General features: G+C 38.5%; 1 protein-coding gene across 5 annotated transcripts in view; it reads left to right on the top strand.

Moving 5' to 3' along the window:
• pcdh1a (protocadherin 1a) overlaps positions 1–27,262 on the top strand; it is a 167,935-nt gene that overhangs the window by 127,004 nt on the left and 13,669 nt on the right. For all 5 annotated transcript variants that reach the window (XM_077546083.1, XM_077546087.1, XM_077546084.1 and 2 more), the window contains one exon: positions 13,889–14,108. In XM_077546083.1, the coding sequence (XP_077402209.1) occupies positions 13,889–14,108 (220 nt within the window). The remainder of the gene's footprint in view (positions 1–13,888; positions 14,109–27,262) is intronic.

Below are 27,262 nucleotides of genomic sequence, written 5' to 3' on the forward strand. Positions count from 1 at the left end.
AGGACAGAGGGGCTGACGAAGAGCTTTTTGTCAAAGGGTGATGCATTCACGGCAGCACTCCCACATCCTGTCATATGGAATGGCGTGAACACTCCGATTTGTCATTAGATGTGGCAGCTATATTCACACTTGGTGGGTCCCGCTGCAGTAATACTTGATTTTACTGTAACAACATTATGGTATTTCAAGGCCAGTGCTTCCAGTGAAATGAAATTCTCTTTGTGGGGGTGGGGAGTAGTGGGAAAGAAGCACTCCAGAAAAGGTGACACAGACAGTGAAGGATGTGAATTCAGTCTTGCCTCTCAAGACCATTAGTGCATGTGCGATTGTTTTTTAATGCGTTCTCTCTGGCCGTTTTTTCTCTCCATTAACAGTATGTGAACAAAGGGACTTGTGGTCTTTATCCACCCCCCTTTCCTCTTCCCCTGTCTGATCACTTCATCCTCCACCCAAACCCATGCTGACTCCCTTGCACTACCCACCCCCCCCCCTCCCCGTCTCTCGCTTATGTTCTTTCCCTCCCCCTTTGCCGCGTGTCCCCTAGTTTTCTGGTAGCTGTGTCTCTTTGATAATCCAAGACTCTTTGAAGACTCCAATTCCACACTGCTTGCCTCCGAGCTATTGCACCTACAAAAAAAACAACTGTGTGTGTGTGTGTGTGTGTGTGTGTGCGTGTGTAGATGTGTCTAAGGAGAGGCAAGAGAGCAGTGGAAGGGATGGAAATGGAGGCCATGATGGTGGAATTAAAAATAAAGATATATGCATTTTCTGCGTAATACCTTCTGTCTTCATGGGATTATATGCTTGCCGGATACACTAAGGAGTGCGTTTTTTTCATTGGCAACTTTGTTGGTTGCGCCAATTTTTCTGGGACTTCACTCATTGATCCCAGCATACATGCAGGAAATGCCAGAGCAAGTGAACTCCATATGAATGTGGGGATTTTTAATCTCCGTCTTTTTCAATCGTCTACCAATGACTTTCTGCAGTATTTGAATGATTGTTATGATTATTTAAAATAATATCAGATCCACCCACATACAAAAAAAAGGGTATATATATATATGTGTGTATATGTGTATATATATATGTATATGTATTTAAAAAAAAAAAATTATTAAATTTTTTTAATTGATTTGTTGGATTTTTAAAAAAAAAAAAAAAAAAAAAGGAGAGCAATGATGATGTCAAATTGAATGAACAATACTGAGCTCTCCTGAAAAAAAAAATAAATAAATAAAAAAAAAAAAAAATAATAATAATATCAGATCCTACATTATTTTCTTTGACATACTATGACTAATGTGCACAATTCAGGATCAATCCAACGTTTCCATATATACGGTTAACCGCTTTATGGCGAGGTTCTCACTGTACTTGAAGATGGTGAAGAATAATATACCCAGTGGGCTATTTGGATAAATACATAAAAAAACATCACATTTGTAGCACATTAGTGATAATAAATACTTCGAGGGGAGCATGAGCAGCTCTTAAAGGAAGCCATTATGTCTGAGTATGTCCTCGAGTAGATTTGCGCTTTCGAGGCAAGTCCACTTAATGCTTTAGAATGTTATATGTAACTGTGACAGCAACAACAAAAATGAGAGAAATGTATAGAGCATACATATGACAGCAATAATTTTATTAAAAAATTACATACACTGAAATATTAGCTTCGGAACCCCTGGTTGAAGCACTGTAGTAAATGAGGGCGATGAGCTTTTTTCCAACCGACGCTGCATTTGCGGGCTCGGCTCTTTTTTTTAGGTAGCTTTCCATGCTCAAACCAAAATAAATATGCTAATGTTAGCTATCGGAAAATTGCGTGTTAGCAATAAATAGCCATCAGCTTGATAGGTCGCCCTTCCACACTGACACGACCAGCCACGCAACACTCAAACGTTCTGTGCTTTTTTGTTTACGAATGCTTGTGAATGCATCGCGGGAAGGGAGGAACGGAGGGGAGCGCAGCGTTTGTGTGTGTGTGTGTGTGTGTGTATGGGAAATGTGGTTCTTTCAAGGGAAATTCAAGGGAAAACAATACCGCTTTTGTCCAAAGGTGCCGCCATAATCAACGAAAACCTAATGCTCATTTGTGTTACTTTTAAAGGGGAGCACAGTATGGACCTGGAAAAAAGTAGTGTGAAGATATTGATCATGTAATTGGTTACTCACAGTCATTAGGAAACAGATACATATTGATATACAACATTTATCTCATATATTTTGTGCAATCACTGCTGAGCAATTTTTAGAACAAACCCGCAGGTTACTGAAGTGGTCCGTGGGACGACCTGGTGCCCACAGACACCATGTTGGTGACCCAGTTCTAGATCTATACAAAACTGATTCAAGTACTCCAATGGCTGCCAAATGCTTTAAAGGTGTAATTAGTGTGGCTGTTCTACAATTGTGCCAAAGGTCAAAAAGTATCTTTGCTCAAATCATTTCTGTCCACTTCTACTCCACTTTGTCACAAGCCTCCTTTTACCTTTAAGTGAGTCTGCCTGTGAGTTGGCTGCTATTTTCACCTTTGTTTCAGTCTCAATCTGCCGTCCCTCTTCTTCCGTCTTCGTCTGCAGCCCTCCCTGTTTGACTCCATCATGCCGCCTCACTTTGGCAGAGGAGCTTGCCACTGGGATTTTGAAGAAATTGAATTGAATTATGAAGGAATTTCTCTGCAGTACGATTGGCATCGCTCCCTCCACACAATATAACATCATTGTCATATCTCTCAGTGTGGGACGAATGAAAATGGGCCATGCGCCATTCTTTCGCTCATCCTTTTAAATTGAATTTTTCATATCATGGGGGGCACTGAGACATCCGCCGTTTCCTTTAACATGGGCAGGAAACCCATTTCATAATATCTGAGTGACACATAACTATGATTCACTAGGAAATGGCTGGCTTCCAGCTGCAGTACACATTGGCTGTACCGCAGCTAAAGGTTGATAAACAGGACCACATAGGTTTTTTCCAGTTTGAAATCTTAAGAGTGTGAAAGCAGAGGATACTTTATACTTTTTTTTTGCTGCATAAAAAGATATAGGTTTTCTCGTGTAGGAGCATAGTGCTCATAATCTTATATATCCACCTGTCCCCTTGTGTGAAGTCGTGCACACTCGAAACATTCAACTTCCAGAGCTCCCTGTTTAATTTGATTCGAAGAAAAGATATGGTTCTCAAGCTGTTTTTGCAGAAGTTGTATTTTCCAGTTGCAAATTTCACTTGCAGAGTTGGTTATACAGACTTTTCACTTGCAGAGTTGGTTATGCAGACTTATGAAACAATGTTGTGCTTTGGGCACGTTCCTGAAATTGTGATTTCAGCATGCAGATCATTACTTAACTGTTAAAATTCTACTAAGTACACATGGACAAAAAAAAAAGCAGGACAAAATGTAATTAAGTAATGAAATGTAAAATGCAACTGGAAGGAAAAAAATACTGTTTTTAATGATGTGACAGATTATAACGGAATTTGGAATTGTGTATAAATATAATTTGGTGAGCTATCATAAAAAAAACATTCATTTAAATTTTCACTACTTCATGTCTTGGGTTTGAATTGTCTTGTAGGTCTTAAAGAATGTACAAGTATTAAATGGCTTGGTGGATAGTTCATCATGAAACTTAAACCAATCCTGACGTGGGCATACTGTAGTTCTAACAAGTGGAAAATAAATTTTTAAATAATGAAACATAACTATAATTTCCTCACTCTTCAGACTCATCATCTGAAGCGCAATTCTGGCATATGTAAACTGAGTTAGTTGCCAGAGGTGAATTTTCCATTGGCTCATTCTTTGCATGTGACAACAAACCCCAAAATGACTGAGACAAATTGCACCAAATTACCATGTTGGCTAATACTTGCTCTAGTTTAAAGTTAGCTTAAAACAGAGCAGTGTCTGAGGCATAACAAGATGCCTGAATCTCTCCTCTAACGAGTCCACACGATTTGCTGCTAGTATTTGTCTATGTACGACGCCTGTTTCAAAATATATGAAGTTGAAAAAATTTACTTTGGGTTGTGCTAAACAGATAACTGGCACTCAGCTCACAATGTGCTATTCTCTTCTCAGGCAGTACAAAACTCCTGACGATTTATACGAAGAAAACTAGTATTACACTTTTTTTGTTGCGCCCTCTGGTGGAGAATAAAATTGCAACGTGACAACTTACATGTGATACAGCTAGCCCTGGTGTCCCCTACAGTATATGCCGGGGAGGGGACACAGTCCGCCGAGGAGTCTGACAACCTGTGGGAAGATTCAGCTTGCTGCTGGTTTTGGAGCTGATGCTGTCTTCCCTGAATGGGATTTTTGTTGGCTGCTCAAACTATTCTACTTGGCTGATTTTTATATTTAACGCTACAGCATCCAAACCAGGAAGTGAAACTGACTGTTGGGGTGCTTGAGCAGAACAGTTTTTCCCGAGTTTATGGAGTGAATGGAGCCTCTGTTATGCTTTCTCGGTTACTGCTCTGGCGTTTGTAGCTGAGTGGTGGTGATCAACAATGTGCCGTCCCAGATTCTTCACACTGTTGACGCTCCACAGCAGTCCCATCGACATGAGAGATGCAAATGCAAAGGCTAGCTCGCCGACCACTCTACAGAAAGTAAAAAGGTGATGGACTTGATGAGAAATACTTTAGAATCTGCATAAGTACCAGCAGCCCAGTGCTGGAAATCAGTGAGGCTTGGCTGAGTGGCAGGGCACCTGACGGTAGAGTGGTGTCACATAGCTCTGTGGCTTTGAAAAGTGGACTGAATAGTTGGTGCAGTGGGGAAAAAGCACGGCAGCACTGGGGTCCAATGTCCCATTCAGGACCAGTGGTGCAAATCAGCAGACACTGCACAGATTCTCGGCTATCATCAAAATGGTTTCTTTAAGTGTGTGGCCAAGAAATTTGATTTTATAATCTCATTGACTTCTTCTAGACTGCAATTACATATAACCATTAATGCTATAGTGGAAGCAACACATGTAGACAATAGTGATGTGATGTTACTCTGTAAAACCGAGTACCATTTGGTATGTTCTGCATTGTAATACACCTTTATGGGCCATGGTTCTTGGGTCTTTGTAGGCTTAATCCAATTCTGATACAAGCAATGTTTGTTGTTTACTTTTTTTGCAGAGGTGAGTCCGTCAGTAGTCAACAGTCAGGACACACTTCCGTCATCATCAATCCATCAATATTTCAAGCCAAACCGCATTGTAATCGTCTATCCCTCATTCCTCTGAAATGGCTGTCTGGCAATGTTTCCGTCATTTGTCTGCAAAATGGGCATTCCGTCATCGACAGATTGACAGATAAAAACCCACTTCCGGCATTGTTTAGTCCGTCAATTTTTCAAAGTTTCCCGTCAGTTATCAATGACGGGGAATTTAGAAAAATTGACGGCCTAAGCATTGCAAAGTGTAATCATAAATCTGTCAATGTAGCCGGGATGCCCACCTCTGCTTTTTGTATATTTTAATTTATCATACATATTTGTTATTACTATATTTTGAAATACATACTAGGCAAGGAATAAGAGGCAGGTTAACATTCAATACGGTTATGTTTAAATAACCGGTAACCTAAATTATCTAAATTACTTAAATCAGTACACCACAAAATGCAGATAATGCTGCTTAGCAATATGAAGAGAGAATTTTAAGAAAGAAAAAAACAATATACTGTGGGGCAGTGTAGTGCCAACAACCTGACAAAATGCGCATCACGATAGAGGGGTCGCGATTCGATACGTACGTTGATTACCGATGCGTGGTCTTCAAGGCCATACATATCCCGATATTTTACATTACTTTGCATGCATTTCTATGAAAACAGCCATATGTATACCCAAATTATATTTTTATTATGCTGGATGGCAAAAAATGCTTCTTAAAGAGAAACTTTAAGAATGAATGTTTATTATGGATTCTGACGCCTCCGTATCGATATGTGCGTTGTAAAAATAGCCCTACAACGATCTATTCCGTCTCTTCTTATTTTATTTTTTTCACACCTTAAGGTGAACTCTACTGTCCCACCCCTAGTAGACATTGCCACATATGTTGGTCTTATCTTCGAACTTCACACAAAATAGCAGGGCGCGGGCAGGATGCAAGATAAGACTTCAATCCACATCATTACGCATCACATGATATCACATTAGACATAAGGGATGACATGTTTGATATGTTTTGTAGTCAGGAATGGAACTGTTTAATGTAAATGTGGAAATGCCCATCATGATGAAGTGATAAGGGACACCTTTCAATGATAATACACATCAAACTTTTATCGTAATGCGCTTTGAATATCATATTTCAGTGTCTCTAATTTTGCACACTTTCATGGAATCGGGAAGTCTTCCTCGAGAGGATTCTCAATGTATTATTATTATTTTTTATTTGCAGCGCTTTTCACACCGTTCTGCAGTTTACATGTGTAAAATGTAGCAACAAGATAAGTTGAATTTTTCTCCCTTTGAACAGTGTTTAATCTTTCAATCTATAAACTATAATGCAAAGTTGAAAAGTGCTTATCTGTAGTTTTTTTTATCTATATATAAATATATATATATGATTTATGTTTGAAAGTGTTATGTTTGAAAGTGTTATTCAGGATGGAATTTAAACGAAACAATTTAACACTATGGGTGATACCTGTGTGGTGTTGCATAAGATAATATTTTTAGCTTTGTATTTATATAGCACAACAAATTTAACACTTTACAATTATTTTTAATGTTACTGTTTTTTTTAAATATATACTTTGAAAATATGCGATTGCTTCACTCTCAATGCATTAAAAAGATTGTTGCAGCTGGTATCTTTTTTTTTTTTTTTTTTTTTTGGTATTGCGAAATACAGTATAAATGTGTTTGTGGATATAAAAAATGGAAAGTAGAAGGCTACGGCTGCAATTTCTGCCAGTATGACCTGAAAAAAATGGTTTTGAAATGCTGTGGGAGCTCTGCGTAGGAGGCTGAGCATGATTGGTGTTTATTACTACTTTCAAATATGCCTTGGCCACCTTGTGAAAAGCCCATCTTCTACCTGCTTTAGGATCATAATATTATGTGAAAAATGAAACAATTCAAACTCAGGCTAATTGGAGGTGTGCATATTTACTCAACCACACTACAGTATTACAATTAGGCAAATTCATTTCTATTTGAATTTACATCAAACAATAAATATTAGTTTATTTACTTTCTGATGTGATTACCAACTTAGAAGATAGCATTGCCCATCCATCCATTTTCGATACCACGGTTCAGGGTTGTGGGAAGGTGAAGCCCATTCCATCTGACTGTAGGCGAAAAGTACCTTGGACTGGTCACCAGTCAATCACGGTCGACCTACCCTGTGTCCAATTTTTCTTGAGAACCATTTAGTTGAACCAGTCAAACAGAAAAATGGCAACATCACTCTAAGCCTTTGCAATTGCCAAGGGTGGTGAATCTGATTAACCTAAACAAAATTTTTAAAAAATATTGCTGATATTGTGTATAGGTCATGGACCATCGCTCCTGACTCTGAAGGCCCTAGGCAGATTATATTGACATGGCAATAAATAGGAGCTGAAATCTGATTGGACAAGAAAAAAATGTTACGTACATATTACTGGAAGCTTGCCAGCCAAGAGAACGAGGATAAAAAAAGCAAACATACAATTTCATTGAAGTTGTAAATGTAGGTCAGTGCTTCTGATCATGTTTCGATCAGCAGAGAAGGCCTTGCAGGCCCTGACTTCACAATACTGATTGGAACTTAAAATTGATTCAAGTGAATATGACATTATTTACTTGTAAATAATTTGCTTCAGGCGTCTGAGTCACTGACATCAAGAAACATGTAGGATGGGTTCAAATCATAAATAAAGCAAATAGCCTCATTGTTCCGATCCTTTTGGAGGATAGTTGTCATCATAAATGTTCCTTCATTCAGTCTTAGCGCCATAGCTACCCACAATGGCTAAAAAAAAAAATCCCCTACGACCGCCTCCAGGCTCCCAGAATCCAATCCTTCTGCTTGTCCCCTCCAGCCAAAGTGCTGTCTTTGTCTGCCTGACCAACTCTCCACTCCTGACCGGCCTCCCCTTCCAATCCTTCTGTCTTGCCACATCCCTGCAGCCCCGAGGCCTGGCAAAGGATTTGCGCTCAGTCTAAAAAGAGAATCTATTTCCCATCTCGGCAGCCTTTGCTAGTTATCATACCCTGGAAACATGCTGACTCTTTGGAGTGAAGCCTTGAGGATAAGTTTAAGTAAGAACCCATATTTGAACAACTAAATGCTACATTCACATTTAAATAGTCACTGAGCCGTAGCATCATGTTAAGAATGCACCACTGAAATATAGTGCAGATTGCTAGGTCAGCTGCATGGGATGTTTGATTAAATATCACAAAAACAGAACGTTTTGGTAGAATTATGGTATGTTAATGTAAAATTAATAAATAATAACACACATAAAAACATCTTATTCCTAACGCCTTAGTACTCATTAAAGTCATAAAACGAAATGCTATACATTATAGAAACACGTAAGTTCGGGGAACTCTGGTACAGACGCTCCCCACCTTACGAACGAGTTACGTTCCGGACGATCGTTCGTAAGGTGAATTTTAGTTCGTAAGTTGCTTCAGTGCTATATTTTGTATTATAATTTATGTTTAAAGCCTATATAAGTATATTGAAAGTTTATATAAGTATGTTTAAGGCTTGTACAAGTAACCTGCATTGGTTTGTACTGAAAAAAACTTTTAATAAAATGGAGAGAATACGTACAGTACTGTACTGTACTACGTATGTTAGAGAGAGAGAGCGAGAGACACACACACAGTATGTACATGTACGTAATAAGATAAATAAAATGAAGTTTAACTTATTTTTGGAAGATGTACTCGATGCTTAAGGAGATGATGGAGGAGGAGGAAGAGGAAGATTTTATATCATGAGAGATTATTCGTCGTCGCTGGAATCGGCTTCAAAAGTTATTTCCTGCTTCATGGGGACGACCGGCGTTTCTTCCTCCTCCTCCTCGCCACGTTGCTGAGCCTCCAATGAGCTCTCACAGCGCCAATCGTCGGTATTAGCGGCGGAAAGAAGCACTACGCGCAATACAAAATCTAACTTACAGCATTTCTTTCCGAACATTTTTCGACATACTGTACGCGCAGAAATGTTCGTATGTACCGTTGTTCGTAACTCGAATGTTCGTAAGTAGGGGAGCGTCTGTATTTGCCGCTTCAACATGGTGAAAGGCATTGTGGGAGAATGCAAATTCACGTTACCGTCTCACGGAGTGACCTCATCGTTTTCAGTGCACTGATTTACTCATGTGTCCATAAAGAGCAATGGAGGAAGAGTCAGAGAGATTGTGTTTTTGTGTTAGCTAAACTATTACTTGATTGTAAAAGTAACACATTTACAAATTGTTTTGTAAATGTGTTACTTTTACAATCAAGTAATCAATGAAGTAACTAAGCTCATTTGTAAAGCAAGTAATAAGTAAATTAACCAAGTTACTTTTTTAGGGTATCTGTTTCAACACTGGTTATTCATCTGTAAGAGATACCGTTTTAAAACACTTTGCTCAAGCACCGGCAAGGGATTGTGTTAGAAATTGTTGCTTTTCAACTATACTCGCTTTAACGGGCATATTTAATTGAAGGGATACAAATGGTTTATTCTTATCGGCCCATATGAACCCCTGCTCCCTTTTCTTGATGTTGCACCGTGCATACAAATCATAAGGACTATAAGGAGCCATTGTTTGGTCAAGAATCGTTCACTTCTATTTGGAAACCCACCTTCGTTTCCATTAAACTATAACGGATATGCCCAAGACAGTTTTATATTGCATACTGGGTTTGATGTATGGACGTAGCAGCACTACTTGCAGAAAAAAAAAAATATGACGCACACTAAAACTCAAATCAGATGAAAGATGAGGAGATGCAGCGGCACAACGCAGAAAAAAAAGAGCGGTTGAGATAGCCGGAGATGAACAGAAAACATTTTGAAGCCCTTTAACTACATAAAGGACGCAGTGTTCGTAGCACTTACCGACACTCTAAAAGCATTTTCTCCATATCTGGCATGTATGCACTAAAAGGATGACGATTTGCGTGATTTCCAGCAGGGTTTGTGTTTGGCAGAAAAGTGGTTTACACGGTGGAAAGCAGAGACCCGTAGTATCGATCCAGGCTGACGGGTCCAGCCGAGGCAGACCTGTTCTGCTGTCTCAGTGCTTTCCCGACTTTTGCAGGAGATGCACGTGCGGGGGTGGGGAGTTCGATTACCCGTGCGGCGTACAGAGTCATCTTTCTGTTGTCGATCGGCGGTAAGTCGCCATTAGTAATCTGATCTTTAGAAGAAAGAATTTAATGGTCCCCTAACTGTATTTACGATCCATTCAATTTGATAAAGGGTGTGATCTTGAATGATCTATTATTTGCCGCCCCCTTCCTCCTCAAGCCATTGATTTCAAGATTCCGTCGGTACTCTCATTAATGCATGTGGTCTTTTATTCTTTCATCAAATCTCATCAGCATGTAACGAGGAAATAGTGACTGTCACAAAGTATAATAGCGATGCTACTTTTTATTCATTTTTTTTTCTCTAGTGCAGACACCTTAAGGATTAATTTTCCGCTAAATCGCAGCCATATTTCCCGTCTTTTTTGCTTTGTTAAACTTCAAAATCTGTGGAAAAGTATGCTAATATGGGGATTTAGAATGCCATTGGGGTTTGTGGGCTGATCACTGGCCTTTGAATAGGTTTTGAAATGGTAAGTCATAAAAAAATAACACACACATGGATGTAACACAAATATTACAAGAATTATTGCTGTTTTGAGTAGAACCAATAAGCAGAAGAATACATCAATAAAATAAATTGTAACATTTGAAATGTTACACCGGTACACAACTCATACATAATTACAGCTAACTTACTCTTTACTTGACAGACAAAATTTACTTGGTTTTATACTTTTTATTCTAATACACCTTGCCAACGTATCAACTATAAAACTTAGCGACAATTTTTTCATAACATCAGTTATCACCAAATGTAGCCCTTTTTTTCCTGGTTTTAATTTTAGACTGAGACTCCTTCCAAATCAGGAGATGTTCACCCATCAGTATTCAGCCTGCAAATTAGCCACGCATGTGCAAAGCCACCACTGTCTAATAATATCATAACTCCTCCCATAGAGAGATCCCCCATATTTTTTTTTTGAATATTCACTCATGGATGCACCACTTCATTAGCCGCTGAATTACGCTTTGTCGATTAGTGAGCGGCTCCGTGCACCGGCAAACACAAATATCCCCTTTCATGTGTTGACAACTAATATTTGTATATGTGCCGGCTTTCAGATGCTAACATTGGACTTACACATCCTAACACTGTGCAGCTCTGCTTACCTTCCGGTGTGACATGATAGTATGACAACCAGCCTCCAACTGCCCCTTGACAATGGCAAATTTTTGTTCCCGAGCCATAGGCCGACTTGTTTTGTGAATTAGCCAACGTCCAGATTGTGATATCTCAATTTGCAAAATGGCACACTTACAGACACATTTTTTTAAATAGGCCGCTAGCAAAATTTGGTTGTTTGATTTTATACTCTGTGGGTCCTATTTTCATAGCGAACACAATACAAAGTGCAATGTAACTGTGCGCATAGGCGGAGTTTTCTTTCTTTAAATATAGTATCTTAGCGTTTGCGCCATTGTGGGAGTGAACACATCTGACTTACTTGATTCCCGGCTAATCAAAGAGGCTTATTCCTTTATTCGGTGCAGCTGATGGCACATGTAAAGTGCGTTTATAAGGAACTGCAAGATTTCTACTTGAGGATGATGTAAAGTTGGCCGCTACGAAGTGGTCACCTGGAAACTAATGTCTGAGAGGGTTGAATGTTATATTTATTTATGAAATACTGTGGCATCCATCACACATATCAGTGGAATGCAGAATCTGTCTGCCTGCACCTGGTCAAATACACCAAAATTGCTCTACATCAGCCGCACCACAACTTAGACCCTGTTTCAACTAGTCTAAAACTAGTCCTGTTTCTTTCTAACCATATAAAATGTCCTCAGTATGCCGGAGGTCCTTGCAGGGTGCAGTGCAGTCTTCCAAATTCCCAAACATGGAGAACTAGACTTACCCCGGAATTAAAATGAAGATGTGCCAGTTTTCAAGTCGAGCACAAGTGTGCCTGTTTAAAAAAAAATTGGGCCTTATAAGTGGGTAACAACTCCAGACCCAACTTTTTGTATAGGCTACAAGCAATTGTCTGATTTAGCATTCTTAGAGAAAATGTGATTGTGATTTTGACAGGCTGCAAGCTGCCTTGGCAAAATGCCACTAGCCTGCCATCTGCATTGTTTTCCTTCTTCAATGTTCCACACTTTGACTGTTGTTTTGTTGTCACAGATGTTGTTGTTGGTGTTCCCCCCCCCCCCATCACTTTTGTAGTAGACATTGATTAGTGTGTTGTGATAATGCTCATCTGACATTAGCCCAGTATGTCCATGCAGTCCATTTACGGTGCATTTCCATGAACAAATAGATGCTTCATAGAGGATTTCATCAGATTTCTGATTCCAGTCTGAGAATATCAGAAAACATGTTTTTATCCGGGCATTGCCATGAACTATCCAAATGTTACCGTTCGGGAGCAAGAGGCAGCTTATACTACCATTGTCAGTATAAACATTGTCTTCATTACACAATATCATTCAAACTGTGCAGGATAGTCTTGAGACTTGCCTTGGTTAACTCTTTGACTGCCAAAAACGTTAAATAACGTTTCGTAAAATCCTATGGAGGAGTGCCAAAGACGTTAAAAGACGTTTTTTCAAAATAGGTGAAACTAACCATTTTCTATTGTTGATTACTCAAAAACGGAATAAGGTAGAAACAAACTTTTTTTTTCTGATGGAAGATGAGAGTCCAATCTTGTTTTGGCAGTATGTGTGTTTCCATAGTCCAAACACATAATTTTCTATGGACCTTGAAAGATCAGTCAAAATGCTTAAAATCGGCTGGCACCCACGGCATCCCTTTTCTGAAAACGTCTGGCAGTCAAAGAGTTAAAAAATAAGAACAGAAATAAAAAAAAAAATGGATGTAGTCCATGCTATGACGGCAGAAGTAGTGCAGTGTTTGGGAGTAGCCACATTTGTTCCCTAACCCTTTAATGTCAAAAAGCTTTATCCGGAGTATTGTGGAAGGGTAGGACTGGTTAGTGCATGAGTTACTGTAGGCATGTGCTAGTTGCATATTGAAAATGGAAACATTATCACACAGCGCAATTAAATACAAAGACATTTACATTTCATATGGTAATTTCTATTTAATAATGTATGCTTCTTCCAATTATCTCAATTTCTGCTGCTGTTTATACACTCTAACAGACCATGGCCTTTAATATACTGTTTCAATCTAATAGCATAATTCCCTAGCGAGAGTAACATTCAGCAATATTCCCAAATACATCATGTGGTCAAAGGTGTCGCGACACACTCCTTCAGTTTGCTAAATTAACTAATCAATCACAAGTTGAGTCAGACCTCTTAGATTCAACTTCGAAAATGTTGCAGAAAGTCATCTCGGAGGAACAGGAGTTGTTATTGCCGCCAGGGGTACAACAACTTGATATTGTCTTCCGTTTTCAGCTCCTGTAGGTGCAATAGCGACATGTACCAATACTTTTCTCTGTACACTGTATTTCATCTGTAACTCCAAGCATACAACCTGTTGTGTCTCTCAGCGGAGCACACAAACAAAAGGATAAGCGTCGCTGTGGAGAAGAAAAAAAAAAAAAAAGATAATGTGTCCGCTGTATTGTCTCTGTTTTGTAGCATCCCCATCGACGAGTGACCTTCTCCACCGCCAACCCCGTGCAGGACCTGCAGGACGCCTCCCAGCTTAGTTACTATGACAGCGGCTTGGAAGAATCAGAGACACCCAGTAGCAAGTCATCGTCTGGCCCTCGTATCGGACCCTTGACCCTGCCTGAAGACCACTATGAGCGAACCACTCCAGATGGCAGCATTGGAGAGAGCGAACACCCTGAAAACGGTACATTGATATTCTTTCTCCTATGAATATGTATTTAAATGCAAATGCCTCCATTAGGGGGTTTTGCTTGTTTATGTTTTGAAGGCATTTGTGTGAGGTTTGTTTTTTTTGCACCACGGCAAATTGAAGAGTTGAAATGTTGTGGCACACCGTCTGTGTTAAGTTGGCATGTTTGTCAAAGATCATGAATTCTTAAAACAATTTTCAGCGGTTTTGTTGCTCAGGTGGGCAATCCCGTGCTTGAACATGGCATCAAATTTGGAGTTGGCCATGTCTCTGTCCCCCTTCATGAGCAGGTCCTCTGTCAGGCATCATAATGACCCTCTTTCACATGAGTTGCTAATTAAAAAGCCAAATCATGGAGCATTTGCCCTCTAAATGAATTAAAACCATGACATCTGTGCAGATGATACTGCGCTCACAATCAATCACCCCTTGCTTCTTGGCCTCCAAATCCACATTTGCTCCCCAAAAAGAAAAAAAAAATCTGTATCATATCTGTCAATATTAAAAGAAAGTCATAGCCAAAGCTTTAACTGCCATTCTGTGAACTGACTGTGGCCTTAAGCTGTCCAACATTATTTGTAACACACTGATTCACCTAATGTGCTTCCGGTTTATTATAGCTTTTACATTGGACTGCCTCCACAGAACAGACATTTTTACGTGGTAGTATCTCACCAGACCACAGACCACTAGATATTTTTCATTTCCATTTTTATTTGCGGTAATGTATAGTTTCAACGAAAAAACATGGTCACCTCTAGAAATGCGCGATACCAGATCATTTGAATTCAATATGACACCAATCGCTTTTTTTTCTTCTTTTTTTTTTAATTATACCAATTTGATACTTGGTGTGATTTTGTATTTATTTATTTATTTATTTTATTTTATTTTTTAACAATGTTAATGTTTTGTTCCTATAACATACTTAATTCCTATAGCGACGTAAAAGACTAAACCTCTGAAACCACTGAACTTGATATGAGAGAAGTGTCAATAATGAATATGCAAATAAATAACATGGAAATTAATCAAATTAAAAAATATATATAAATATAAAATTAATTATACAAAATGAAAATCACCAAGTAATTAAGAAAATGATAAATTAAATTATTTAAAAATAGATATATACTACAATTAAATTGAATATTTTGTTTTAGGAACAACAGCATAATCACATTTCTCTTACAGCCTGTATGTAGTAAATCATCCTAACAATTGTGCCATTCTGTATGCATTGTTTTCATTTATAAATTAAATTCAATCTGATGCCCCACTGAGAGTGTGAAGCAAATTGGGCTCCTTTTCTTCACAAACATTTTGTTGAAAAAATTCCCGTCAGCCCCACAACCTTTGCAACTTGCTTTTACAGCTTCCATCTTGTCATGCCTTACGCGCTGAGGCTCCGTGTCCCCCCCGATCACAGTAGCCAGAGGGCACTTCGGTAACCCCCAGATTTTTTTAGTGCTCTGAACAACTGAACGGCACAATTTATAAATTGTAAATTTCCAAACGGTCGAAGTGGGGCAGAATGCGCTCGACTATGAAACTGTAGTTGATATCCAAATTATATATATATATATATATATATATATATATATATATATATATATCAGTATATATATATATATATATATATATATATATCAGTATATATATATATATATATATATATATCAGTATATATATATATATATATATATATATATATCAGTATATATATATATATATATATATATATATCAGTGTATATATATATATATATATCAGTATATATATATATATATATATATATATATCAGTATATATATATATATATATATATATATATATATATATATATATATATATATATATATATATATATATATATATATATATATATATATCAGTGTATATATATATATATATCAGTATATATATATATATATATATATATATATATATATCAGTATATATATATATATATATATATATCAGTGTATATATATATATATATATCAGTATATATATATATATATATATATATATATATATATATATATATATATATATATATCAGTGTATATATATATATATATATCAGTGTATATATATATATATATATATATATATATATATATGTATATATATCAGTGTATATATATATATATATATATCAGTGTATATATATATATATATCAGTATATATATATATATATATATATATATATATCAGTGTATATAACATCTCTGACGCTGTGTTTGCACAACCTAATGATGCCTGTTTTTTGTTTTTATGTTTCTATTTTTGCTCCTGTTTTGCCCATCTGCAGAATGCAGGTTTTAGTCAGACAGGGCACTCTTTGTTGTCAGCAGCAGGAGAGCCTGACTGTGAATGGAGATGGAGCCGTTACAGAATGAAAAGATGCACACAAGATGTGGGAGATGTTAGATTGTGACAGGAAGTGGGGACTTAAGAGTCTCTGACATGCAAACCCATCGGGCATACACATAGGACAGGGAGATGTGATGATGAACCGCTAACCAAGGATAGACCTAATTAAAATGTGATTCCCACTTCAGGGAGATAACCTAGAGCCCAGATAAAAGGAAGGTTTAGACAGAAAAATCAAAAAAGACAGCTGAAATTCTCCCCAGCTCCACCTGAATAGTGACATGAAGTCCTTTTTAAGCATTTGAGTGACAGAGTGACAGGCTGCACTGGTGCTGGGTTGTGTTCATCATAGTAGAGATGACTGGCAGGCATAAAATGAGGCGGGGAGCATGATGTGTCACTCTATTAAAGTAAAATCAAACGCGGCGTGAACCTCAGACTCTCCCCCTTTGCATCTCTGAGCCCTGCTAATATCGACAGATATGTCTATTCAGTTATACAAGTTGAACTTTAACAGTAGTCTATTTATAGAGTGGCCTTGGCCCCTATTAAAGTATTATAGATTAGATTAGAGTATCCTCTATTCATATATATTTTTTATCGTGAAACAGAAATTCAGAGGGCTTTATTTTCATAGTCGTAAATGGGCGCATGTAGAAAGACGTATTTGCACCGGTGTGGGTTTGAACACAGCCGACATACAGGGTGTCCATAAAGTCTCTTTACCATTTCAAAAATTTATTAAAAATGCAATTGATTCGATATTTTATTTAGATTTGTTCTATTGTATTCAGCGTTTATTAAAGTTTTTTTTATCACACTGCATTTGTGTGTTTCAGGGATCCTGTTTGTCAAAGGTGGCCCACTCCTTCCTTTATCTAACACTGTCGCTGTCTCCATAAATTTCTTGTGCCATGCACGAATTGACGGACGTGATGGTGGATTTTCTTCCATACTTAGTTCTGTAGTTTCGCTGAGTCTGCCTATCCGATTTTGTTTCAATAAACCATGAGACACATTATTGCGCCTTCTCTTGAGGGGTAGCCATTTTGTAGGGGTTCATTCAACATCACCTCTTTGACAAACAGGATCCCTGAAACACACAAATGCAGTGTGATGAAAAACTTTAATCAACACTGAATACAATAGAACACATCTGAATAAAATATCTAATCAATTGCATTTTTAATAACTTTTTGAATTGGTAAAGAGACTTTATGGACACCCTGTACTTCAAGGCCAATGCAAGAGGCTCCATTCATTCGGTTTACCTTCAGTACAGGAGAGGCACTCAGTCTTTGACATTGCAGAAAAACAAATAGACTTGCAGGAGTGCACAAAATATGATTATAAGGAAATGAGAGCCCAGACTTGAACGCTCACGTGAGAAATGACTGACTGGGGTTGGCTTCTTTCTTTCTGCACTTCTGAGTTCATCATGGATTGCCAATCATGAACACCATGTTTAACCATAAGGGTGTCCATTTTGTGCATACCCAAGGTTGCAGTTTGATGTGGTTAAACTTGTGGCTGCATGTCTTGGGCATTCAGATGAAGAGGGGTTTGGCGCCGGCAACTGATCACCACCTGGTTATGTGTTGGCTCCAATAGTATAGGGAAGGATGTTGGTCAGTCCTGCCAGACCCAAACGTATGGTTGGGGTCTGATGAGAACATTTGTCAGACTCGCGTGTCAGAAGGAATTCCAACTCCCATTTTCGACAGATGTTTGACCCCATCCAAGGGAGGCAGGAGACACTAAATCTGTCCGTCCGTCCGTCCGTCTTCTTCCGCTTATCCGGGGTCGGGTCGCGGGGGCAGCAGCAGCAGACTTCCCTCTCCCCAGCCACTTCAGCCAGCTCATCCGACGGGACCCCAAGGCGTTCCCAGGACAGCCGAGAGACATAGTCTCTCCAGCGTGTCCTGGGTCGTCCCCGGGGCCTCCTGCCGGTAGGACATGCTCGGAACACCTCCCCAGGGAGGCGTCCAGGAGGCATCCGACCCAGAGGCCCGAGCCACCTCAACTGGTTCCTCTCAACACTAAATCTGATTGGGCCATATTCTGTGCCTCCATTGTTGAGGCAACCAACCTGAGCTTTCACCTCGTGGAGGATGTTGCCTATCATGGCCCTTTGTAGACACCGATAGGGTGGGATTCTGTGAAGCTCGAAAAGAAGTCCAATCGGGGCAGACCAAGGGGGCGTTGGCATTGCTGCAGCCTGGAGCCCTCTTGGAACAGCCGGGCTACGACCGCGCCCTCGGCTCCGTTCTTCGCATGTGGGTGATGTCCGTACACTGGGTACGTAAAATGTTGCGTTCATGGAAAATCGACAACTCGCATACTTCTGCACAGTACCAACTTAAAACGACGTGATTGTACGTGTATCAATGCTCGGAAGTACCGACCCAAATCGGTCCATACCACAAAAAGTACCGTCTTCGGTACCCATCCCTCTTGGTATATCATGTTTATGAGTGGAAAATCTGATAGAAGCAGTAAATCTTTGAATATGTATTCCACTCTATAAAATATCAAATAGTTGTAATTACTTTTAATCCTAGTGTTTCGCTACCTTTCCAAACCAACTGCATTCTTGGAACATGCCAGGTGGATCTGGCCAACCTTCAAACTCATACGATGGATGTTGAACAGACCATTGACCGTCCTTTGAGTAGATTGCGAAGCAGTGACAAATGTGGTTTAGAAGCTGCTCACAACATAGAAGCAGTTTTATCTAAACAAGTTCGCATTTCTCTCTTCGAAAGGACAGTAATTGTCTCGGCTCGTAAGTTGTCCCTCTCCCTCTACCTTTCCGTGCATCCAAGCAAAGTCCAATGTTAATGACATCGAGTAGACAAATGTGACACGAGACACAATCACCAGCATGGCGAACTTGGAGCAGCAGGCTGCCGCACCGCTGCCGTTTGTGATGTATTTAGCTTTTTAAGTCTTTATCCATCTTATGGTCAGGGACCTGGATTTGAATTGGACTCGTGCGCAGAGACTTGATACTTGACTTAGACTTAGAACCTTAAGACTTGGACTTGGACGTCCATCGATCCGGGTCAGCACAGACAGTCCTTCTCAGTTTGTGTATTTTTTTCGAGCCTTGATGTCATAAAACACTTGCCGAAAATGCGCACACCCGTCGAAGAGAGAGAGAGAGAGAGAAGTGGCCACCGTTGATAACAACTTTACTGTTGATCAGCGGTTACAGCAGACTTAAAAAAAAAAAAAACAAAAAAAAACACAACCAAAGACAAAAACATTTTTTATATGGACGCTTGCCATGCGTGCAGTCTCACTGTCACTTCCTCTGTGCAGACTCATTGCCATGTGGGATACCAAGTAGGGTGAGATTAAATGGCATGAATGCCATTTGCATGATAATGAGGTTCTTTAGAAATGCTGTCTGATTTTTCCAGCCTTAGATCTCTCAGCGGATGCATGTAGTGTCAAATGTTTGTTCTTTTTGAACTCCTGTCAGGGATTTTCTTCTGCTTTTAATGACTGCCATACCACTATCATGCAGGGATCAACCTTTCCGGCCTTTATTGCCTCTTCCTGGCAACAATCTGTTCTATGTTTATACGAAAATAATGAGCAAAGCATGTACACTGCTTAAAGAGTTCTGGAGGAAGACAATGTGCGGTGAGCGAATGTCACCCTAATGGGGCTTTTTGGCCTGTGAGTCACAAGCTTGGGTCTTTGCCTGCTGCCATAATATTACACTAATGCCTAGTGCAGGTGTTCTCGTACAGGTGCCGTGTCGTTTTTCTAGTTAAAACTGAAGTGGACCGTACCTGTCTGTACTAACTGCTGGATCTGGTTACCAGAAAGGAGAAGTCAGGGGACTTTTTTTTTTTTCTTTTTGTGAGAGGCATCTGTGGCAAAAAAAAAAAAAAAAAAAGCCCCATCAAGTGGTCCCCTGCAGCGAGTTGTCTTGAGTAATATGTCTATAATTCTGAGATCATTCTAGCATATGCATTGTGCTGCTGCTGTTTGTTACCCCCCCCCCCCCACACACACACACACACACACACACACTTGTTTGCAATTTTATTGCAGAGCAAATAGGTCACTGGAAGAGCCTAACTGGAGCAGAATTAAACTTTCTAAACTGGATTAGACTTTGACACCACAGACAGACAATGCAGGGATGTGATTTTTCCGCTAATTCGCGGAATTCCGCTTTTTTTATCTCCCCCCAAAAAAAAAAAATTCCGATTTTATTTTATTTTATTTTTTTTTTGTAGTTCATTGTGTATGCACATGACTCCGACAGATAACATCTTCTGCTATAACAAAGACATTTGTGGTATGCTCTAATATGAGTTACTTTTCATTTGGTCATGATACAATTATTTGTTCATGAAATTTGAACTCTTCAACATTATTTATGTGTTAACTTAGTAATCACATTAGTTAGATATGATGATATTCTCAGTGATAGTTTTTAAAAGCAAAGGCAGTCCAATGTTTTTGAATGTGACTGATTTTGAGTTGACTAAAACTGCCATTTTATATGGGATAGTTCAATATACATTGAAAATTTATGCTGTTGTTTTGTCTATTTCTTTGTCATGTGAGTGCATTGAAAGTACTTAAAAACACGGAAAACCCATGAGCTCCGGGGGGCTACGCCCCCCTTGTCCCCCCACCAGGGCACTGGACCTAGCTGGGTGACCAGACCCCCGGCTAAATTTTCAGATAATTTCACTTTTGTCAAATCACATCCCTGACAATGGTTTGTCGTCACCATATTTTACCAGGAGCCTTAAGTAACATCTGGTTGCAAAATTGAAGTCATCATAGTATACATTTATTTCTGGAAAAAAAAGTTCTTGTTTGTGAGATCACAGTGTGACTACACACTGAAAATGCGTTCTTGACTGTATATAAATGTAATTATCAAACAACAGCAGAAAGGCCAAACCTTTGAATGGGGTAATATGAGACACAGACTATTAACTGAATCAAATTATAAAATTGGCTGATTTTAAATATGAGCTGACATCTAATAGAGTCGCGGAGATTGCAACCACATGTGAAATCTAGAAGGAACCAGAATAGAAACCCCATTATCTCAATAAATCTACCCCTCCAATTTCATTTAACCTTCTTTTGCGCATTAAAGTGATTTCGCTGTAGTTTCATCATTGTGTCCTGCTGACATGAATAACAATAGCGATGATAATATTTTTTTCTGTAATAAAAACCTGGAAGTTGTTGGGGTTTTATTCCACCTACTATGAAGTTTGTGAGAAAACATTGATCAAATATGTTATAATGCATTAATGTACTGATGTTTTAAAAATGACAGGGAAAGAAAGAGGTTTAAACAAAAAAAACAGCATCATTTATTAAGGAATTGCAGAGTTGAAGCCCCCTACGCTTACATTTAGATCTGCACCGACTTTTACCCACTCGTGAAAAGCATTGGTAATTGGTGAGTGTTCTGAATAACAACAAGTACAGCAGACATTAGGCTCCATCTGTTTTTTTTGTTTTTTTTTCTGGGTTTCACGCTAAGCTACTGAAATTAGTGAGTGGTGCCTTCGTATCCCTAAAAAGCTTTTAGACATGCTCATCAGCGGGCGCTAGGGTGTTGCCCTCTCGTCCAGTTGAGTCACACTTAGAAAAGGACAAAAATGAAGTAATAAAAATGAAATAGTAACAAAAACTACTTATGTCTATGCATTTTGCTCTTCTTTAAATGGCTTACGAATGAAATTGGCCGCTATATATAATGATTGTAAATAATTTGGCTTTATTTGTGACAGGTGAGGATTTATTTATTTTTTTTAAATATATTTCTTAATTTGAATATACGTCGGGTGTAAAAAAACGAAAACACCCTTGATCCACCGGAACGCCTAGCATGGCTGTCAAATTTCCAAAATAGTTTAAACTACACTTTTTACGGCATGAAAATCAAGATTTGACATGTATATGTGCACTGGCTACAAAAAATTGCCCTATGTATTTATTGGTAGAATTATGGGCTTGGGAGTTTAAACTATAAGGATGATTATATTCAACATCGGAAGCATTCTTTTGCTCTCATGAGGTGTGGTCTTTTTAAGTGTCACCGCATATGTGATTTGCGGATGAGGTAGTAGATCCTATGCATCTTGGAGACAATGCTATCTCTTTGACTGCCAAAAACGTTAAATAACGTTTAGTAAAATCCTATGGAGGAGTGCCAAAGACGTTAAAAGACGTTTTTTTTTTCAAAACAGAGGTGAAACTAACCATTTTCTATTGTTGATTACTGAAAAACGGAATAAGGTAGAAACAAACTTTTTTTTCTGATGAAAGATGAGAGTACAATCTTTCATTTGGTAGTATGTGTGTTTCCATAGTCCAAACACATAATTGTCTGTGGACCTTGAAAGATCAGTCAAAAATGCTTAAATCGGCTGGCACCCACGGCATCCCTTTTCTGAAAACGTCTGGCAGTCAAAGAGTTAATGAGGGGGGGGGCTTCAACCTCAGTTTGTCAAGTAGTCCATGCAGGCATTAGAGAAAAAAAGCCCCAAGGGGTCATCCCGCCACGCTGCAGGGTTGGCTACCAAAAGCTGCTGAAACTCCGTCTCACTAGTTTTCTGACCCTTAATGATGGACAGAACCTGAGGGACTGGATTCACACTGTATTGGTCTGACGCGAATTCCCTGATTTCCAGTGAGTCGCAGAAGAATGGAGTGTCTTTTAGATGCACTCAGTCAATTGATATTGCCACATTCACTGCGGTTCAAGACCATCCGTACTGCACCGTGTAAAAAGAAATCTAACACAGCAGTACGGTTATGTTCATTTCCTCCGGGATGAAAATAACTTCCTTGCGAAAGGATCAATTGTTAATTTACTGTATAGTGTTGATGTATCTATATTCAACATGCCTTTAGCAACAGAGGACATGATGAGTTTGTGCCACGCATGCAATGTGTGTGATGTGTCCAAGATGCCGTAACATTTTGTTCTACTGTGCAGTTAAAATAAAACACCGCAATTATTTTTTTGAACAGTGTCAAATCTCACTAATACATTTGCCGTTGTTTGAAACTTCTGTCTTTCAAAGCATACTTTTCCGCATGAGTCCCTGAAGGGCTCTTGTTCTTCAAGAATCCTGACAGAATTTTTCTATAATGAAACGTTCTTCCCGTGCCGGTTTCCTACTGAACGTCTGCTTTAATTAGGCAGTCAACTCCTCACCACCGGAATATTGTCACTGATTTGTGAGGGTTTTTGTCAGAGATTCTTGTAGCTCTTGCAATTCATCGGTGAAAACCAGAGGTCTATTGCTCTTTAAGCGATATATTGCTAGGCATCTACACTTGTCACTCATCTTGATGAGCTATCTACTTTGAAACTGTGTCTGGCGGGGAAATGAGGTAGCCATCATAGACGGGCACTGAAAAACAGATGGCAAGTACAGCCATAAAAAAAAGACCGATGTTTACTCATGTTGTGTATTTGTTTCATAGGATTTAGTTTTTCGAAATCTTACTTTTTCATTTTCTTATTGCATATATTTATTTGAATGCCCTAATCTACCACATGCATATTTCCAAATGCTAATTATACTCCCTGCAAAGGCTGAGGCCTTCACACATGTTATTCTTCATTATTGTTGTGTCGTTATCCCGATTCTGTATTGTGATTTTTCTCCTCACTTTTTCCTGCGAGTGTGAACTCCCACATACAACATCCAATTTACACGGTTCGAATTTTAATATGATCCAAAAAATCATGCCTCACAGATTTGTATTTTTCACACAATTCCACATTAAAGATAAAAACGTTCCCATTCATTCTCAATGGGGCAAGCCATTCACAACTTTTTCTCAGCACTTTCCCTTCCATACAACTTACCATCGTTCCCAGGTGTTTGATACTGCTTGTAAAGTGCATTGCCCAGTAACGGGACTGTAGACTGCAAATGGACCCGGATAAAGGGACAGTCAAGAATCAACATTGGCCCGGCTCTCACTCGCTGGCGCAAGCTCAAAAACGACACAATGCGCTTGTCCTCATGGGAAATGTGGTCTTCTTTCAGGCAGAACATTACCGCTCTTGTCCATATGGTGCTGCCATAATCAACATAAATTGAAAGTTCCTTAGTGTTGCTTTAATGTAATTTCACATTATTTTTTCCATGTTATTCCATGTTTTTACACATTATTATGATTTTTTTCCAATATTATTCCATATTTTTAATGACAAAATTCACATATTCAACATGATTTTAGTCCAGTTTGAATTTCATGGAATAGTCATTGTCCAATTATTTAACACCCATTAACTCTTTGACTGCCAAAAACGTTAAATAACGTTTAGTAAAATGTCAAATGTGCCAAAGACATTAAAAGATGTTTGTTTCAAAACAGAGGTGAAACTAACCATTTTCTATTGTTGATTACTGAAAAACGGAATAAGGTAGAAACAAACTTTTTTTTCTGATGAAAGATGAGAGTCCAATCTTTCATTTGGTAGTATTATGTGTTTCCATAGTCCAAACACATAATTTTCTATGGACCTTGAAAGATCAGTCAAAATGCTTAAAATCGGCTGGCACCCACGGCATCCCTTTTCTGAAAACGTCTGGCAGTCAAAGAGTTAAGTGTCATTTCACTTTAATATATTTAATTCCATATTTTCAATGACAAAATTCACTCATTCAACATGGCATTCAGCAAATTCAACAACGTCCATTCCGTATAAGAATCGTTTTCCAATCAATTAACAGCTATTATATTCAATGTAATTCACATTATTATAATAAAGCATTCTACATGCATTCAAATATTAGCATTCCGCTCTCAGCATTCACACGCAATTTCTCCAGAAACTGTACATCTAGTTCTTTAACTTAATATTATACCTCGCATTTTGGTGACATGCGTCTACTCCCACAAAATATTTCATAATGTTTTAAATATTTATGACCAAAATGCCTTGTTTTTCACCGTAAATTTCCCCACAATTCAATTCTTGTGATGACCTGTCCTGGAGAAATCGCTTTGCTGAGTAAACTATTGGGTTCTTTTGTCCCTTTCCATTGGTCTTTCATGATTCATTGTGTTATGTCTCACGTCTTTTACACTGTATTGGATTCTAACTGTATTATAACCTTCATATTGTATTCCATTCTAGACTGTTGCTTGGCAGATCCAGCGGTGTCTCACACTGTGTCTCACACTGTTACGATCAAAGATAGAATTAACCAAGGGATACATGACGATCAATATGGGGCAAGGATAAAAAGCTCATGGAAGACATCAGTTTTACATGTCAACACGATCAATGATTGAATGATAGGCCGAGCAGGGGACAGCGTTTTACCCCTAGAATCCAATAACAGAAGTTTTTGACATCACATACTGTATGGTGTCACTGATTTTTGGAAGTACGTGCTTGTGTGTTTTATGCAAGCCCTGTGTGGGAGCAAATTAACATTAACTTGACAAAAAAAAATCTATTTCTGTATACTATAGGTGAAACATTTGGTTCTTAGCAGAAGGCCTAAATATATGGGGGGCTACTTTAGCTGTTGTTGCACATTAGGGGTGTTAGAAAAAATCAATTCGGCAATATATCGCGATATTACAGCGCGCAATTCTCGAATCGATTTCTAAACATACATTTTTTATGGGACTATTCAACAAAATGTCTTACTTGGGGTTAGGGTTCACACATTAAGCATAGAAGAATGTTATATTAATGGAACATTAAGCCTTAATATTTCAAACATTAAACAGACTGGCAACCTGTTTGTTAAATGCAGTGGCTCACTTTATAAGCCTGAATTTCCAAATACATAAATACATTTTCATACAAATCTTACAATGTACATGTACAAATTTACTGATTAGTATTTTTTAAATTTGAGTTTTTAAAAAAATCGCAACAATCAATTTATAGATTCGTATCTGGATTAATCGATATCGAATCGTGACCTATGAATCGAATCGCCAGGTAAACTAGGCAATTCACACCCCCTGTTGCACATTGAGATGTCATGGAGCTGCTGGGGCTGTAGGGTGATGCCACTGTGGCACAAAGGTCAATAGAAGGAAAACATAAAACGCCTGAAAGCTTTCAAACGTTTCAGAGGCAAGGGCCGTTAAAGAAACACCGCAAGACAAAAACATCCTTGGTTAGAGATAGGAGTTGACACTCCTGGTCTCTTCAAGTAAATGTCACATTCATCAGCAAAGGTCTGGGTGATTAACACTCTGTTGAAAAATCATGGCGGTATTTTTCAGGAATAAACCTCTCAAAAAGTTTTTTTTTTTTTTTTATATATATATATTGGTTATTTTATTAAGGTGCACCTTGAGGTCCAATATTAGTGCTGTCAAAAAGACAAATGAAGCTGATGTGATTGGTGCTAGTAATCTATATGGGGGGGATGATGTGAGTTAAAGGGATACTTCCAAACTCAGCAGTAAAAAGTTGGTATTTTGTTTGGAATGAATTTGATAAATACGTTATTTTTTGTATACAATTAGTACCTTTAAAAACGTATTTTTCCACTTGCTTTGAACTGAAGATGACATTACCTGTGCTGAGGAAGTAGGTAACGAGCAATCATGGCTCACCCCCAAAAATGGACTAAATTTGCTTCTGGTCGACAGCAAGTGGAAAAAGTAAATTTTTAAGGGTATTAATTCTACATGAACAATAATGAAGCCGTCAAAGTCATCCTGGACAAAATATTGATTTGACAATTCATAGTAGGTGTGCAGATGGGATTTTGGAGCT

This window comes from Vanacampus margaritifer, chromosome 16 (assembly GCF_051991255.1).
Source record: "Vanacampus margaritifer isolate UIUO_Vmar chromosome 16, RoL_Vmar_1.0, whole genome shotgun sequence".
NCBI classification, from domain to species: domain Eukaryota; kingdom Metazoa; phylum Chordata; class Actinopteri; order Syngnathiformes; family Syngnathidae; genus Vanacampus; species Vanacampus margaritifer.